At 37.1% G+C, this 20251-nt stretch overlaps 1 protein-coding gene across 1 annotated transcript in view; it reads left to right on the top strand.

The window, feature by feature from the left end:
• Nucleotides 1-20251, top strand: part of LOC122808667 (C-type lectin domain family 4 member E-like) — a 431913-nt gene that overhangs the window by 189776 nt on the left and 221886 nt on the right. Inside the window, exon 4 of the mRNA XM_044079643.1 lies at nt 16549-16703. Within this exon, the coding sequence (XP_043935578.1) occupies nt 16549-16703 (155 nt within the window). The remainder of the gene's footprint in view (nt 1-16548; nt 16704-20251) is intronic.

Raw genomic sequence — 20251 nt, 5'->3', positions numbered from 1 at the left:
AGACCTCCTAGATGATGTACACATAACAAATATCCTCAGCAGCCCTAAATGTACTCATTCAAAACAACACCCACATCAACACATAGAGCTACATCTCACGGAACGTCTCCATCTAAGCCCATAAGGCAAGTCACCACACAATCCAGCATTCTAGGCATTGGAGACTCCATCATGAGACACATTGATGTTCCTCTCACCAGGCTGAGTAAGGAGAAAGTTGCTTATCAGGGGCTAGGATCTGCCACATTACACATGCACTCAGGTCATTGGACCACAATTACCAATATGTCTCAGTCATAGTCCATGGAGGAGTAAATGACCTTAGGCATACCTGCCTAAACTATATGAAGAGAGACATCATGGAGCTCTTGGAATTTATGTCTCAGGCTGGAATGAGTCAAGCATTGAGCAGCATTTTACATTCTCCAAAGATGATGCCACAATACAAACAAAATATGATTGGCTTTAATAATTGGCTTAGTTTCTGGTGTCATTCTAAGAGGGTGCACTATTTATCAGCATGGAAGGAGACGGTCAACAGACCATGCTGCTTTGCCAAGGATGGTCTGCACCTCTCCTCTCTAGGCTTTCAAATATTGGCTAAAACATTGTCTTCTTCCATAGTGCCTTTTTTAGGCAATGCCAAACTGAAACTACTTCTGACATAGCAAATCAAAACCAAGAAAATCTAAAGGTATTGCAGCTCAATGCTAGAAGTCTAAACAAAAAACTGCACTCCCTAGAGACTCTCTTTACTCTAGAAAATCCTGATGTCTGTGCGGTCACTGAGACATGGTTTAAAGCCACTAAGAGTACACCAACAGTGCAAGGTTATAATGCCTTCCACACATTTTGGCCAGCTACTTCACAGGCAGGAAGTAAAGGTACAGGCGTCTCTATTTACATCAAAAATAAATATACTTCAAGGCTGGTCAAACAGGACAATGCAGTTGAGCTACTCCATGTTCAAATCACAATATGTAAAATCCAATACCACATCCTTGCAAGCTATAGGTTCCCCTTTATTTCCCAGGAAACCCATAGCATGTATTTAAACTCATTAGAAACACTAGCCATCTAAACCAATGGCATATTCATGGGTGACTTTAATTACCCCACTGTTAACTGGGAATCCTATACGACACCAAATGCACAGATACAGAGATTCCTGGATTTTGTAAACACAAACCCCCTGGACCAGATAGTCAATACAACAACCAGGGATGCAACCATACTGGATCTGGTCCTCACTAATATGGGAGACTGCTGTGCACCCCATACTGTAATTCCTTCCCTGGTAAGGTCAAACCACAAAATGGTATACATTGAAGTAAAAATAAATCCTGGACCCCCCAGCTAAACCTGAAATATTCAGAAACTATTCTAAGGCTAACCTACCGCTATTATGTGAGAACCTGGCAAAATTCCAAGCCCCCATAAACCTTGAGAACACTTCTGCCTATGCAGAACTGTTCACAGAAACCCCATACAAGCATGCTAATAGCTGCATAAAGGCAGATGTTCCCACCAGGAAGAAATGCATAACTAACTCAAAAAATAAGCCATCCTGGTGGAATCACAAAATCAATCAGCTGTATAACAGGAGGAAGAAAATCATGGCAAAAATTAGGAGGTGCAACACCCAGCAAGATAAAAGCACTCTCATCAAACTAAACAAACAACTCAGAAAACAAATAAATTTTACCAAATCTGAAGTAAGTTTGGCCTCCCAGGCCAAGGGCAATCACAAAGCATTCTTTAATTAGGGAACAGGTCCTTAATGCTCTCTCTATGACCAAGAACACTGCATCAGTGGGCCTAGACAATATCCCAGGATGCCTTCTAAATAGCATGAAACATGACCTATCAGGGCATCAGGATTTACTATTTAACTGTAGCCTCCAAAACAGGCTTCGTGCCTCATGAATGGGAAAAAGCAACAGTCATCCCTCTGCGCAAAGATGGGCCATCTACAGACCCGGGAAACTACAGACCCATAAGTCTCACTAGTTGTATATATAAAGCCATGGAAATGATCAACAGAGATATAGTAAACCTCCAAACAGTGGACAAACCTGGTTTGGTTTGTGAAGGGCAGATCATGCCTACTGAACCTGGTGGACGTCTTTGAGAAGGTCATCAAAACAATGGATGAGGGCAAAATCGTTCACACTGCCTACCCTGACCTGGCCAAGGCATTTGACATGATACCCCACTCGGGCATTGTTGACAAACTCAAGATGTTAGGTACAAATCTGTATGTCACCCAGTGGATAGCCAAATGGCTCACAAACTGGACCCAGGAAGTTAGAACTGGGAAATCTGCCACTACAAAGAGGCTGGTCACAAGTAGAGTCCCTCAGGGATAAGTCCTTGGACACCTCCTTTTTGGCATTTACTTCTCTGAAGTCAAGACCAATGTCAGTGGTCTCTGGCAGACTACATTTGCAGATGATTGCAAATTAGGAGTTGTCATTGAATCTCCCACTGACACAAATGTTCTCCAGGAGGGGCTGACACAGACAAACAACAAGTGTCAGAGCCATGAACTAAAAGTAAATACCAAGAAATGCATAATAGTGTCCTTTGGGAAGTCATCCATCATATTGACAGCACACCCCTTAGATCTGACCCAGCAGTCAGGGACTTAGGGACGCACATAGATAGTAATCTAGCATTTGGTCATCATGTGTCTACAGTGGTTAGGAAATCATTCTGTGTTGTGCAACATATAAACAAAGGTATAGCATCTAAGTCCAAGGAAGTCATTGTTTCACTCTATTGGCATTCATCAGACCTATCATTTAGCACAATGCTGCCGTTGGTATGTACTTAACCAGGTATATCCAACAGTTGGAATGTCCACAGAGGCTCCTCACTAAAAGAATACAGGGCATAAGTAATATATCCTATCCCTGTATTCTGTCTCCTACAGGCTTTTGAGGGGAGATCTATGCCTGGCATACAGGGCATTGTCAGACCTCCTGCATATCCACAGAACAAACAGCACCAGAATTACCTGTTCTAAAGACTTAAACCTTGCCTCTGATATAAATAGGACCTACTGGAGAGATAGGTATGTATCCCAGAGACTACAATGTCAATGGAACAGGCTCCTCAACCATGTGAAGCAAAGTTCTTCCCTAACCCAATTCAAGTGCAACTTGGACAATTGGATGGGAAACTGGAAATTCATCCCTGGTTTGTCATCCTTGTCTCTAATGGACACTGGTAACCTGTAAAAGGTTCTTCTCTCAGGTCCACACTTACACTTATCGAGGGTATCAGAATTTGTCAGAGATTTGGGATACATGGCTAGGCTTAAAAAGGCCCTTGTGGTCATTAGCCTAGTACACACCTATGAACCTAAGTAGACAAGACCTCCCCTTAACAAATCCTGACTGAGCTGGATTGACAGTCTGTATGTTACCTATAGCATTATATGTTAAGTCCATAATGATCCTATACATAGCCTTACAGGTGAGACTAGTCAGGCGTATAAGCCTATAATTACTTAGGTCTGTTGATGCCCATCTATGTGCAAGGGAATGACTACTGCTGTCCTCTATTCATCTGACACAAAGCAAGTTTTGAAGCTGATATTGAATAACTTCTGTAGGTGATCAGACAAGTCATTTTCAGTCTGATCAGTAGGCATCCTGCTATATCTGGCCACTTAGACATAGTGTTCTGCATCTTAGACAGCACCTTGATAACTTATCCTTGTCTGATTTGAGTGGAGGTGTATGTTTTGGGTGTGTGATTTGGGAATAGTGTAGGAGAGATTGGGGGTTAAAGTTGAGATAACTTTGTCGGCTAGTGGATTGACTTTGTCCTCTAGGTCTGAATATGTGATATAATTTTGTATTGCTCTCTGAAGTGTTTGATATTGTTTCTGACATTTTTAACATAATTAAAGAAGTACTTGAATTTATCCTTTACCTGGGTGGCAATTTATACCTTATATCTAACTTTGCTGATTTGATCAGGGTCCAGAGTTCCTTGTTTAATTTAGCAAGGGTGTTTTGGCATCTTGGTAATTACATTTAATTTTGTACCCACTACTCTCTTTTTTTTTTTTGTTTCTTGTATTGCAGAGCCTGCTGATATTTGTATTCTATCATATGGGTTTATTTCTGAATTTGGAATCATATTGAATTATGAGGGGGACAGATTGTCTATGCAGCTATTTACATGTGCACAACGTTTGGCAATGAAGGATTCTATATAAGCAGTGGAGCCATCAAGTTGGAAGGGCTAGGTTATCACTCAGTTTTAGTAGCTCAGTCTTTGCATCATGTCTAAATACTGAGGTATTGGAAGAATCTACAGACTTAATGTCCGTTGAATGTGAATGACTTGTAGTCTGATATGACCAAATAGAAACTTGTAATTGGTAAGAAGCAAAGCTACCCCAAACTGGTATCACAAAATCCAGGATTTTATCACTCCTGGTTGAGGTGCAGACTACCTGTTCCATGGAGTATGTATTGGTGGTGTCCAGCAATCTCTGTGCCTACTTGTTTGAGGATGTAAAAGTCTAACAGTCTGTGGAGTGGCAGTTATGTCTCCTAGCTGATTGGTGTTTGGCTTAATACATAAGGACTCCTTATTTAGGTTAGAGATACGGGACAATGGGGACATAGAGAGGGATTTATAGTTAGCTAAGATATGATAATGTTTATTTTTAATAGTAAAATGGACATGGAGGGGTTACAGGTCATTTTCTTGTCTAACTGGTCAGGAGATGAAGTGTTTTCTTTTTCTTTTTTTTTTAAGAATATGGATACACCACTGCATTTAATGTCTTTGTCTAATGCGATGAGTATGAACTTGAGATAGGCATTAAAATCCTGCTCTTATGGAGTGCTTTCAATGGTCTTGAGGCAGGTCTCTGTTATGATATATATATATATATATATATATATATATATATATATATATATATATATGTGTGTTTCCAAGTTAAGGAGTGCTTGTAATGCATTGATTTTTTATTATGGTCCCTAGCACTGAGCAGCAAAACCCTAATGTTATGCAGATTCTGTTTATTTATGTTAGCAGGTTTAAAAGACCAACATTGCTCAAAAAAGGCACTATAGGCTGGGAAAGGATTGAGGTAATACACAAATGCCTTGATGGAGAGGTGCAGGCTATCCTTGACAAAGCAGTTTGAACTGTCTACAATCTCTTTCCAGGCAGAAATATATTATACCCCTTTGAATAGCACATATTGAAATTGATAATTTTTTGCTCATATTTCAGCGTCATTCTTGGTAATGGTGGAAATGCTGCTCAAAGCTAGGGTCATACCTGCCTCGGGCACATATTTCTATAGTACCATCATATCTTGCTTCATATAGTCCAAGGATATATATCTCAAGTCATTTACACCCCAGTGTACATGGCTGCATCATATGTATACATACAGTGCAAAGGCCTGAGTGCTTTAATGATATGGTGAACCCTGGCACCTGATAGGCAAGTGACGTAGGTCTGTGTGTTTAGTCTGAGTTGCATGTGCTTTATTTGCAGTTGGTTTGAGTGACACTGACAATCTGCTTGCTAATTGTTGTGAGTTTGTGAGAGAGACCTGCCTCCAATAACACTGTATAAGTACCTCTCTAACACACTGTGACTGCTGGTTTAAGTAGTAAGTGGTCTTCAGTAAACCTGAGACAATTGGCTATTTTAAATGTCTAAGCCTATTCAAGCCTGCCAAGTTGTAATTCAGCTGATTCTCTCCTGGAAGTGAGAAACCCATAATTGCAGCCCCTGCAAATATGAAAAATAAAGTGTGTTTAACAAGAAAATGCAGTCAGTTTTGAAATTCATTGGAATGTCATTAAAGTAATTTTGTGAGAAGGGGTATTTTGCCCTCATGCACTCTTCAACATGGGGATCAATGTCCTTTGCTACTGATATATTAATTCTAAATTGCTGTACCTTGAATTAAAGAGAATTATCATTTATTTATTTTATTTTACTTTTATTTATCAGGTTTGTTTGACTGGGTTTAGTTAAAAATCCTTTTACAGTGAAGTTCTGGGAGGAAAGCTCCAAATTATTGCAAACATTTTTAGAAAGACATTCAGTAATATACATGACTAGACATTAAATAATATACATTTACAGGAATACTCCAAGAATCTCAGACTTAATATAAGAACTATATTCTCACTGTCCTGAATTCCAAGGGTCATAATCACAGTACTTGGAATTTCTAAAAGAACACAGGTTAAGGCAGTTGCAGTATTAAGGTAAGTGCTATAAACCACCCTGAGATTCATAAAGATGCCCACTGTGAGTGTTACATTCTAAGATCTGAGGCCAAAATGGGCAGTTTCTGCAATGAAAAAAATGTGAGTTTATTATCAGGTAATTTGCATGTCTGTGAATCTTGTGGTGACATTTCTAGTGCTAATCAATACTTTCCAACAGTAATCATTACTGGCAGCCCATGCATCACATTGGCACAGGCACCCTCCTCATTTGCTCTTACACACACATACACACACACACACACACACACACACACACACACACACACACACACACACACACACACACCTCTTAATTACCCCTTAGTTTACAACACATATGTGATGTAGCCTCTTATTATTCTCCTGCCTATCATAAATCAGGTATTATTACAGTCAATAATGCCAAACATTAGCATTTCATTCTTTGTATTGTTTTGAAATGGCATTGTGGTGTTAAACGTGTTACCTATTAGCCTTTTTAAGTGACTCTGTGTGATATTTAAAAATTATCCCTGGTGTCCTCTGGTATTCTTGTTTGCCTTGTCTTGAAGTCTTCAGTATGGCCATTTAGAGGCATTGCACACATACCCCCAGAAAATGTACACTTCTTCATCTTTTACAGGTCTCCCTGATTTTGCCTGTGCTTTGTTCATTGTAACTCATGGAATTATAGTCAGTCAATGATACCAGACATTAAGAGTTTCATAACTACAGCTTTGTCTTCTTCTTCATCATCTTTTTAAAGCTCTATAACACAAATTACAGACAAAATATATACTACTTCAATAAATGTAAAAAAAAGAAAGATTATTATTTTTTATTTATTTATTTATTTTTTTAATGTTCACTTTTCAAAAACTCGATGATATGGTCCTAACTATAAGATTTTCGAGGTTTCAAAACTTCGATCTTCTGATAGGGATCCATATATCTATATCTATATGTATGTATGCACACACACACACACACACACACACACACACACACACACACACACACACACACACACACACACACACACACACATATATATATATAGAGGGAGAGAGATGATTATTTCATGAAGGGTTGAACACTCAAAAGAATGGACCTCAAATAGAAGAGAAATAAGAGAATCACAAAATACTTAATGACTCATAAGGACAAATCATAAAACACTGAATACTTCTCTTCTACTAAAAAAGCTTTATATCAGTAAGCCCCAGTTACAAAACTGAGATAGTGGTAGCATTAGTCAAAGGATTTCTAGTATTGTAATGCATAAGGTTAGTGTTAGGAGCAGGAGTAGTATTAGGGTAAGGCTTGAAGGTAGCACACATGAGTAAGGTGGGCTGTATTTATGATCAAATCTGTTAGCACCTATAGCATACCACAAACATCACAGTTCCTTCTTTACTGTGTAATTAACTAAATGAATCAAATATTTATTTATTTAACATTTGTTGACCAGGAATGTCCGACTAGGTTCCACAGAGCCTGTTTTCAGCGGAGGCCCGGGAAGAAATGCTCCAGATGCATGTCTTTGGAATGTGGGAGGAAACCAGAGTACCCAGAGGAAACCCACGAGAACACAGGGAGAACATGCAAACTCCACACAGAAGGCACCCCAGCCGAGAATCGAACCAGAGAACCTCTTGCTGTGAGGCGACAATGTTAACCACTGCACCACTGTGCAGTGTAGAATCATAAGATAGAATAGAATCATAAAATATAGTCATTATGACCCAGGAAATCCAGTCATGAGCATAGACATCCTTGTAATGTGTTTAAATTTCTCATGCAATCCAGAATTAAAAATATAACATTTCTTTACCCTTGTTTACTTTCCATTTCTTCATTATGTTATTTTTTTACCCCTGTTAATTTGCCATGTAATTTTTTTGTTTATATTCTTTCTAACCATTTAACTGTAAATGTGATAGCATGTTAACAAAAATCAAAGAGAGCGTCCACAAAATGGTTTATTAAACAACTATATAAAAACAAAAAAAATGCCACACAGAATGCCATAAAACTGTACTTTAATTGTTTGAGCACTTTCATTCTAATGCATGCAGAACTTCTTCAGAAACAGTTGTAAAACAAGTTTACTGAGTTAAAAAGCTTCAGTGATGCCAAACTGGGTTCTTAAATGGACATGCAACAAAAAAGACAAAAATACATTCATAAATACAAATGACATTAAATGCATTCTAATAGCAACCTTTGAGTAAAAATGTATTAAAACCTCATTCGAAATGTAATAAAAATTATGTTAAAAGTTCTCCTGAGTAATACTGAACAGTAAAATAGACAAGTAGGTATACTGCATCCAGAGTAAAAAATCAAATAATAGCACCCTTACCTTTTAGAACAGGCTTAATGCTAATAAAGTCATTCAACAACTGGAACAACTGTTGTGTTAAGTAAGAACTACCTAAAGACCTCACATTGTTCCTTTGAAACTCCCAGTCCACTCCTCTAATGGAACTGGGACTATTATGGTAAAATGAACTTCCTAAAATCTTTACATGCCCTAGAATGCTTATAAAGAGCATGCGTGGGTGCCTTTTTACAGCACATAGGTGTTGGTAAATTCTGGTTTTAGGAGGACCAGCAGTTTTGCCTATGTAGAATGCAGGGCAGGATGAGCAAAAGGCAATGTAAACAACCCCTTTCATTTTACAATTATAGTTCACATTATCCAGAATCAACTTTGAGTATCCTGTGACCAAAAAGTGAGTGCCTTATAAAATTAATCCGCATTGCTTTTCATCCCCACATTTTTGGTAATAATGTTATAGACTTCTTTGTTGTTCTGCAATAAAAGTTTAAAGTTTTTGCAGTTTTTATACACAAACCTGGGTTTTTGCCCCAGTTGATAGAACAACCTAAGAGTGACAAAAACTGTATTCCAATGACTGGTTATTGCTTGCTGAAGGGAGAATACATCCCTATTGTAGTGAAGCACCGCAGGCTGTGAGAAGTTGTTGTCCTTTGCTTCCTTATGTTGTATAGAATGGGGGTTCCATAGGATAGCTCCGTAATCAGTGATCCTTTTCTCTGATGCCCGTGTGAACAACCCATCCACCAACTCATGCAGGTACCTCTATCTTTAAATAAACCCCATAGTTTGACTTCCCCCTCATGAAACATATTGTCATTGGACACTAACCGAATTAGCCTGATAAAATTACCTTTTACCAGGTTTCTCTTCTGCCACAGGGGGGTGCTGGCTATTGAAGTCGAAGTATGCATTAGGGAAAAAGTTTCTTTCCTAAAAATATTTATTCATCTATTTATTTATGTATTTATTTATTCATTTGACATTTGTTAACCAGGATAGTCCATCTGAGCAAAAGCCCTTTTTCAGTTGAGGCCCAGGGAGAAAAGCTCCACAGTATAAGTAAGCAAGAAAAAAATATTGAAGTTGAATACAGTGAAAAATATACAATAAAACAGTTAAGCAAAAACAAATATTTGATTCTTACCTCCCACAAACCGCATTCTTAGTTATAGTAACATCAAGGAAATTAATTGAATTCTTGTCAGCTTGGTAGCTGAACTCCAAGAAATCCATTGAATTGTTAAGGAAGTCAATAAATTGCAGTAATTCCTTGCTGCTCCCTTTCCATAGGAAAAAAAATTTCGTCCAAGTATCTCCTGTAACTTTCCACCTTATCAGAAAGGGGAAAGTTAAATACCATGTTGGTCTGCCAGATCCACAACACCATGTTAGCAAAAATAGGAGCCAACGCTGCACCCATAGCAACACGTGTGCTGTTTAAAAAACTCAACTTATAAGTATACAAAGTTGTTGGGTGAGTACAATCTCCATGTACTGTAAATATGGGCATGATGACATTTACATATATGCTCTAAAACTGGAGCCGTGACTCTGAAAAGCCTCATGGCACAGCAGTGCAACCTATACACTGAAACTGGTACTGCAGGCAGACTCTGTACCTACAATACCATTTCTCATGCAGTGGTCTGCTAAGGGTTATATCAACTTATATTCATGTGTTGACTTAGTTTATAAATGTATTGGATTGACATGTTCCACTTTTATAAAATTTTTCTAAGCACTGGAAAGAGATATCACATAAATGGCATAGTACATTTGTACAATTTATACACAGATTTTACTAGTACTCACCAGACATGAAAATTTTAGAATGGAATTCTTCAAGCAACAAATAATATCAAGCTTTAGGTGCAAGATTGAATACAATTGTATTTGAATATAGTTCTGTATTTGATTTTTTTACATGAATTGATATAATCATATATTAACCAAAAAACAGGAATGAAGTGCTAGGAAAACTAGTAACCAAGTAGTATGAAGCACAACATACTCCACCGGATCCACGACTGGTAAAATTTAATAGTGTAGACACAAAGATACATAAACGTTAAAAACAGGTACATTTTCATCACCAACTTCTTCAGATAAGCTAAACACACCACCACTTTCATTTAAATATCATTTCACTGGTAACCCCACCCAATGAAAGCTTACAATGACTTACAGTTCCTAATTGATTAATTAAATACAAGTTACTGCAACCTTCAAACTTCCCTGTCACAATCCCACTTGGTACTGGTATAAAGTGCAATGTGCATAACAATTATAAATGAATTAATGTATATCAAATAAATATCAAATGCATACGTGTATAAACCATATAAATCCACTTATAAATAACAAATTTATACCGTTTGAGTTGTATACCTTACTTTAGTTAAATATACATAGTAAAAAAAAACTTATAAATGAATACCACCATTTAGTGGACAATCATAAAAACTTCTTTTTATATAAAAAAACTTTTCTCTCTCTAAAATCTTTTATAAAACTTTTTATAAAAAAACATTTTATCAAATAAAAATTCTTTTACATTCCTTTGTAAGATATATTCAAACAGTTCAAGCCCTGTCTATAACTTAGCAGATCTAAGCTTTAATACAGGTATAATAGAGATCATATCCTTTAAACCAGGTTTTTTACATGCTTCCAATACTACTTGCTAATATAGCTCTCTGTATTCAACCCTTGTTTCCCATGGTCCACAGCATGCCAGTGACTACATACATTTTCCCAGTACACCCTAGGAGTAAACTACAACTATGCAGGATTTATACCTTGTAGCACACTTCCCTGACACCTTGGTGCCATAAACTGCACTCACATTGAGATCAATGCACCGCCCTGGGAACAGGGAAGGGTGTACATGAACAGAAAGGACTTCCACTCAATTAACTGCCAGGTCATGTGTAATGCTAAGGGAGTAATCCTGAATGTGTGTGCTGGCACCAGGGCTCCCATATCTGGTACAACTCTCAATTGCACCAGATGTTTTCTAGAAGGCATAACCCACAAGGTCAATTATTTGGTGATGCATGGTATACACTTGAATGATTGCTGATGACGCCATCAGAAATGCGTGCATGTGCACAGACACACTCATACACTGAAGAATGCTATAATGAGGCACACACTCAAACAAGAAAAAGCATAGAGGATATCTTTGGGTTACTGAAGTCATGGTTCGGATGCCTAGATCCATCTGGAGGAGCCCTGAAGTGCAATAACAGTACTTGTGCTGAAATTTTCACCGTTTGTGATATCCTTCACACAATTATCCAGAGAAAACAGCTTCAACAGGTACAACAAGGGAAGGGGCACACATCACACTACCATTGGCAAGGTCACCACAGTCACATGCAGTCGAAGAGCTAGTGGGCGAACCATCAGCCACTGTGGGTTTTGGTAAACATAGGTGCACACAATATGCCCTCACACTGGCCAAGAGGTAATGGATAGCAGACATGCTGACCACCTAAGAGAGTACAACTTTCATTGTATGCACATGCATACAGTAAAACTGATGCAAGGCAAAGCATAACACAAGTCATCCTCAATTTAAAACACTTGTAACTGCCAGACTATGAAGGTAAGTGCTGAACTTGGAATAGGAAAATAAATGGCTAAAAACACAAAGGAATGGCAGAAGCTTGCATACTTTTACTTGCTACTGCACCTACAAAGAAGGTATGTGAGTTGTACAGCAATGACATTAATAAGTGATAGGACTGACTTATGTCAATAGATGTGGGCTCTTTATTAACTAATAGGCTGCATGCATCAAAGATATATGCAATACAAAAAATTTTAAGAAAGCAGTACAATTTTCAAAAGAATATCGCAAACACATAACTGAAACTAGGTTAGCTAGTAATTGCAGCATTATCCAGATCCAGGCCTGCTGCTTCTGGAGCTGTTTGGAGTAGTTTGCTTGTTCTGAGCAGATTTTCCAGGCCATCTTAGATTGGAAGGGGCCCATCTGCACTTATGTGAAAGAACTGTGTTTGATTGGCACCTGACTGGTAAAGGGAGGTGAGTCTAGGGCTTGGAATAAGCATCCTCATTTGTTCTTTTGAATTTTGATATTTTTTTTTTTCAAATTTAAGCTTCGGTATTTAGGCCTTGCATCTGAGCAGGTTTCTGTTTGTTTGTGATTTGTGCAGCACTGCCGTACCCTGCGATTGTGTGACAAAGCCAGACAGCTTAATTCAACAAATTTTCCCTTAAAACCCAGGCAGAAATATCCATTCGCCAAGCTCCTCTGTGATCGTTCCTGAAAAGCCATCCCATTGACAGCAGTTTTCAACCTAGCATTATAGACAGTTGAACTACCCTTGTTTCTCCTGCCAACATTGTTGGCTTGGGTCTCTTGTGTTGGCTTGGGTCTCTTGAGGCAGTGTAGCAATTACCTCATGTACACAGACAACCCTGTAGTACAGATTACGAGAAATGTATTTACTCTCTCATTCAAAACAGTAACACAGAGTAGGTTGTCATGTCACCCGCCACTAGATATTCACATAGCACCACAACTCATACACATACCACTACTCATACACATAGAATGCACGAAATACATAAATCCACATACGTGGAGGTTCTCTCAGAAAACTTACCGAAACACCAGAGACCTCCAAAACACAAGTCTGCTACAGCTAACACAGTCTCCACAGCATCTATGAAACATAGCAATGCCAGTGTCTCACCCACCAAGCCTGTAAGGCATAACACTCAAAAACCAAGTTTTCTTGTCATTGGAGACTCGATAGTGAGACACATGGATGTCCTACTCACCAGGTTGGACAAGGAAAAAGTCATGGTCAGCTGCCTCTCTGGTTCCAGGATTTGCCAAATCATGCATGCACTGAGGTCTCTCTGCCACAAGTACTGTTATGAATCTGTCATAGTTCATGTTGGTGTGAATGACCTGAGATGGACCTTTCTGGATTATATGAAGAGAGACATGGTCATGCTCTCTGATTATGTGTCCTAGAGCAGCATACTACCCTCACCTAGAATGATGCCACAGTATAAACAAAAAATGATTGAACTGTAAACAGCTTTTATGTAACTGATTTATTGATTTATTGGTTTTAATTAATATATTAGATAACCTATCTGTATTTTGTAGTATGCATTACTCCTAGAAGGCTGTGAGCCAAAGTGCTAGAGTGGTCTGTGTCCTGTTCTACAATAAATGTTTTAATGTGGCCGGTTGTGGATTATTATGTGGTTCTATATGCCTGCTTTGAATTGTGCATGATGGATGCAGCGTGTGTACTACTACTGACAACCTTATTGACATTAAGAGTACTTTTATGTGAGAACTTTGCTTCCTCTGACTTTGTGTAAATACATCTCTCACATACCATATCAGTTTGTTTGAGAATTAACTGGTTATCAGTAAACATGAGGCAGTTACTACATTGCCTCATGATGCCCATATCCACCAAGCCAATAACAGAAACAGTAGGAAAGTTCATATCCATGGCAACAGACCCTTTTTATTGATTAGACAGTTGGAGTGAGAATATCAACCACTGTCACGAGTATCTCGTTTGCAACTATGTGAACAGTGCTTGTCACTGCAAACTAGTTGTCCTGTGTGCTAAAGGTATTGGAGAAATTTCAATTGCACTTTTACCGGAAAAGATATCACTCAAAGTGTCTGCACAGAGCACTGCCAAACACTGGAGGGGAAACTAACACATAAACCCTGCAAATTTAAGAATGAAATATTTGGGCAGATATTCTGAAGTTAGAAACAAATCTAGCAGTACTTACTGAAAACAAAGTTAGCTACTGCCTGGCTGCTACTAATGGTGGTCTCACCACAGCTTCACTCTGTTGGGATACAATGCTCCTTTGCTTCTTCTCTTACCAGAAGCAAAATGTTAGCACCAATCCCAAGAAGAGAAGCAGGCCACAGGCTGTTTGGTGATCCACAGTCTAGTTCGAGATGATGCAAAGGTTTGTAGGCTTGTAGCCTTTTTCTGGTAGATGGCTCGAATAGCAACAAGATCAATCAGGTAAGTTAAGCACAGGCACTCACTCTCCAACCAGAAGCAGTCAGGAATCAATGCACTCTGCTCCTGCTCTCACCAGGATCAGAATATAAGCACAAATTCCAAGCTGTCACCTATAAAGCAGTTATTAGGCTTTCTGGTGATCATCAGTCTGCAGGAAATAATGTAACTGCACTCCTTCTCTCACCAGGAGAAAACAGAAGCACTAATCCCAAGATGACTACTGAGAGGCAGAATGTGGGCTCTCTCATAATTGGTGGTCTTGCAATAGATGCTTAAAGGTAAGATGAAAAAAATGGTTTATCCTAAACCCTGTAGTGTGCACTAGAGGAATTAGATGTGAAAGTAGGTAACTTAAGTTATACCTTGCTAAAAAGTTGTTTTAGTGGAGAGCCACTATTTGTAAAAGAGCAAGATAGATTGAAAGGGGGTGGGCACTTTTGTATTCTGGTATTATGGAATACAATAGGATGGACAATATGTTTTTAAATAGTTGAAGGGAATGATTTCACAAAATGATAATTTTGTGCTTACTCACACCAGTCAGTGAAATGAGAAAGGGAATGAGGTATATGGTCAAATTAGCATAAGGGGCATGCAAATAGAATGACAGTGGTGTTTAAAAACACAACAGTGACAGGTTGGGAGGGTGAGAAAAAATCTGTCTGACTCACAAGAGACAGAGCTGTGGTCACTTTTCAAGTTTTAATATGCAGTTAAAAGTAAAATACAAGTAAAACACAGTATAAAGAAAATGAATCACAGTATACAAAATGGAAAAAGGCAATACAGTCATACAAAATACAAGAAATAAAAAGCAAACTAACCTTTCCCTCATAGTAATCTGTGGTAGAGACTGGGTGAGCCTTTCCAGGAAAGCCATTTCAAAGGGTAGAAAGACAAAGAAGAAAAAAATCAGTTTTCCTACCAGCTCAAAAATGTGTTATTTCATTTGCCACCCTGAAATGTGTGTGTGTGTGTGTGTGTGTGTGTGTGTGTGTGTGTGTGTGTGTGTGTGTGTGTGTGTGTGTGTGCGTGTGTGCGTGTGTGCGTGTGTGCGTGTGTGCGTGTGTGTGTGTGTGTGTGTGTAATTATGAAGAGTTGTAGCAAGAGAATTTGGCACCATGTACAGTTTTTAAAATAGACTGCTTATCAGCTGGCATTAGAAAACAGAGTACTTTGGCATTTTTGCAGTTTAGAAGCTGTCAGCAAACTGTTCCAATCACAATCACTTAAAGATAGTGTTTAAACAGTGAAATAGTTTTCTTTTAAGATTCATAGCTCTCTGCAAATTGGCACGAGGGAAGGTGTCACATTCTCTTTTCCCATGCCGTACTGTGATACTGTCTGATCATGCATTTGTGTGTGAACATGTATGCACGCATGCATATCTGAGAGTGTGTGTGTGTGTGTGTGTGTGTGTGTGTGTGTGTGTGTGTGTGTGTATAGATATATATATATATATATATATATATATATATATATATATATATATACAGAGGGAGATAGAGAGAGATTTAATGTTGTACTGATCTTCAAAATTTACACACTAATTATTTTTACCAACTAAAGCAATAGGACTGGCGCTATAATTCTACATATTATAGTCTAGGTGTATATGTGTATATGTCTTAGGTTTGTATTTGTACTGTTAATATTGATGCTCAGTTTCTACCCGTAATCCGGCAGTTATCATTTTTCATTCCAAATAATTTACCTCCAGTTCCCTTGTGGATAAATATGTCCTTTGGGTGCTTCTCTGACATTTAAGTAAAAAAAAAAAAAAAAAAAAAAAACAAGTGACATAATTCAATTTGGTAAATATCTGAAAGGAACAAATCATGTTTTAAGCACTAATAAAAGCTTGATTTTTGCCAATCACAATGTCATACTTATGATATTTTTTCCTTAGGAGGAAGTTGTTTCTTAACATGTCCTGATGACTGGCTAAAGTTCAACCAGTCCTGCTACTTCTTTTCAAATGATCGCTTCACCTGGAATATTAGCAAAAGGTGCTGCAAGACTAAGAAAGCTGACCTGGTGGTGATTAACAGTAAAGAAGAGCAGGTAAGACATCCCCAATCAGTTTTCTTTCTCTCTTACTCTCATCTGTCTCTCGTCTCCCCCACACTCTGCATTTATATATATATATATATATATATATATATATATATATATATATATATATATATTTGACATTTGTTTATCGGGTTGGTCCAAATGGGCCAGAATCCAATCTTCTGTGAAAACCTGAGGAGAAAAGCTCCATTGAAATACAAAGAAAAAAGAAAAGTACAAAACCATGCACTATATGATGGGATGGTAATATATAGCAATATCAAGCAGAGAAATTATGTACAAAGTAGTAAGACATTGTGTACAAAACTGAAAAATATACAGTGTGATAAAGGGTGCAGGACATTTGGACCCCACCGATTCGCCCCCGGACAATTCACCCCCGACCAAGTCAACCCTGGACAGTTGAACCCGAGCAGAGAAAGTAATGTAAGTGAAGCCGAAGCACATGGGGAGCAGAAATAGAAAAGAAAGACTGTTTAAACATTCTTAAAATTAGTTTAGACAATCTTTCTTTTCTATTTATGTGGTTCTAGTACAGTTACTTTACAAACAATACAATTAGTTAGTTTAATTACATAAATAAATAAATAAATAAATACAAAGAGATGAAGGAACAAAGCAGTAGCGACACATTCCAGAAGTTTGCAACATTGCCCAGGAAAGGTAGGATAGATGGGATGGCAAACCAAAAGTTTTCAAGGACTACAAACAAAGAAAAATTTTTTTTTCCTGGCACTTTCACATTTCCCCTTTCAGTATGTCTACGGTTGAATATTCCCACCATCTTGCTGCCCATACTCATATCCTGACATATGTCTCATCATCTCTCCAGATCACGATAGCTGCTAGGCTATGGTGTGAGTGTAGAGATCTTTAAACTCGTATTCGGGCTGACTGAGGGCTACCTGCAGGCAGATAACCTAAGTGTGATGATTGCAACATTGAGACACGAAGAACATCTCGCGTTACTTCACTTTGCTGAAAGGCACAATATTAAATCTAACAGCTTTAATCAGGCACCCTCATCCCCACATCTCAGACTAAGGCTTTGTTAATACATAATACAATACCCCTATGTTACAACCAGTGCACATCGCAGCATTAACTACTTCGGAGTAACCACATGATAGTAAAATTAACATTATATAAAAATAAATAAAATAATTAATAACAATGAAGGCATTAAAAAATAAAGTATCCCTACAAATAAAACCTAAAATAAAAATATAAAAACACATACATGCAGTAAATCAATGAACAGAAACTCCGGACTAGGGAGTGCTGCGAACTTCCAGATTAGTTAGCAAACCTTTGTAAAACAGAAATACTATAACACGCGTACCCAAAACAAAAGCATGATATCACTAGCAATTATCAAAAATGCATATTAAAAAGCAATCTCTTTATGACAAATAAACAATTCAAAAACTGAAATGAAAATACAGCAGAAGCCTGCATGACATTAATTAGAGAAATCCCTTAAACAAATAGCAGCCAAAAAAAAAAACTATAGTAAAAATTAAAAAAAAAAAGTATAGTAAAAATTAAAAAAAAAAACATACATTTTACTACCTGAAACAGAAAAAATGTCCTAGAAAAGGGTAATGAATTGTAATTCCGTCTATATCCATAACATATAAACTATAAAAAAAATCACGTGCATAAAAACATTAAGAATGTAATATATTAGTCTACTGCCACCTAGTGGCAATAGTAAGATATTATCATTAAAAAAAATTTTTAAAAATATAGCTTGACGAGAGAATCAGTTAAACATGTCAAAAATTACTCCAAAAAGAAATCGAGAAAAAATAAGTTATAATGGACATTTGTATTGCTTTGCGAAATACAACCACTGTCAGACAATAAAATTTAGGAGATGTGACAAAAGAACATCCTATAACTGTAAATCCAGAGTACATACAAGTGTATCTACAAATGTGGTAATATGTTACATGAACACAGTCACGGAAGTGACATGTCAGAAATAGAGGTGGAGAAGATAAAAGCAATCATAAAGGAAAAGGCTGAAAACACAATGGAAATTCCAGCAATGATCATTAACACTGCAGTAGAAGGGACTTTAGAAGCAGTGAAAGGTAAACTGGCAAATAGTGACGCAATGAAAAAAATAATAAAAGGAAAAAGAGAAAAAGCTAATAAACCTCCAACACAACCAATTGACTTGTGCTCCTTAATAATGCCAGAGAAATATAAAATTTATGGAAAAAATGAAAACTTTCTTCTATACGACTCAGGAGAAGGAGATCAAAAAATAATTTTAATATTTGGGTGAGAAACAACAAGTACATGGAGCCATCTAATAAAGAAAAACTATTCTTAGATGGAACATTCAAAATAGCACTGAAACTATTTTCACACGTATACGTAATAATGAGTAAACTAAGTGGATTCATTATACCAACCTCTTGCCAAATTCAGTAGCGACAGACTATGAAATAGCCATATTAAATGTTACAAAAACAGCATATCCAACAACAGAAATCCACTGATGCTTTTTCCACCTACTAAAAAACATGAACAAGATGATATCACATGAAGGACTGCTAGGCCAGTACAATACAGACAGTGAATTTGCACTAAATGCAAGAATGATTCCAACACTCTCCTTCGTACCAGTGGATGAAATAGAGAATGCCATAGAAAATTTAGCAGAGAACATACCAGAAGCATTGGAAGCGGTACTAAACTGGTTTGAAGATAACTATATTGGACGACCAAATCACAGAGGAACACGAAAAAATCCAATATTTCTACTTAAAATATGGTCAGTGTATGATGGTACCTTAAACGGAGAACACCGAACAAACAACTATGTAGAAGCTACTCACAGAAAAATGCAAACAGAATTCGGAGTAGATCATCCAACAATATGTAGATTTATAGATGGCATTTGAAAAATCCAGTGTGGAAGAGATCAAGATTACGAGGCATTTATCAGCTGAGCAGAAGCACCAAAAAAAAAAAAAAAAAAAATATCAAACAAATGATCATAGACTTTTAACATTAGCAAGAAATTGTGGTAATAGAACAAATTTAGAATACCTACGGGAAGTATCACACAATTTCTTAATGGGTTAAAAGAAAGATGAAAAAGGCATATTAACCTGAATAAAACATTGATTTCATATAATTTTAAAGAATTTATTTATAGTAGATAATAGATTAGTTAACATATCAACATAATATTAAATAAAAAAAGTATTTAATTTATGATAAAAATGTTATAACGTATGTTATAAACTACCACTAGTCAAAATATGTTAAAACATAACAGTTATTATATGTTAAAAGTTTATGTTATATTTATACTAACAAATGTAAAAAATATTTAAAATAAAAATATTAATAAAAAATATGTTTACAATGAAACATTAACAGTGTTATTATTGCATAATGGATTAAATAATAACATAATAATAAAGTACTCATTAGAATATATTTGGGGTCAAATAGTCTGGGGTCAAACTGTCCACTAAAAAAATTCTATAGACAGTACATATAAATGTATACAT

Source organism: Protopterus annectens, chromosome 8.part0 (genome assembly GCF_019279795.1).
Source record: "Protopterus annectens isolate FY-2018-M chromosome 8.part0, PAN1.0, whole genome shotgun sequence".
NCBI lineage: Eukaryota > Metazoa > Chordata > Ceratodontiformes > Protopteridae > Protopterus > Protopterus annectens.
This window is presented reverse-complemented; position numbering and strand designations above follow the sequence as displayed.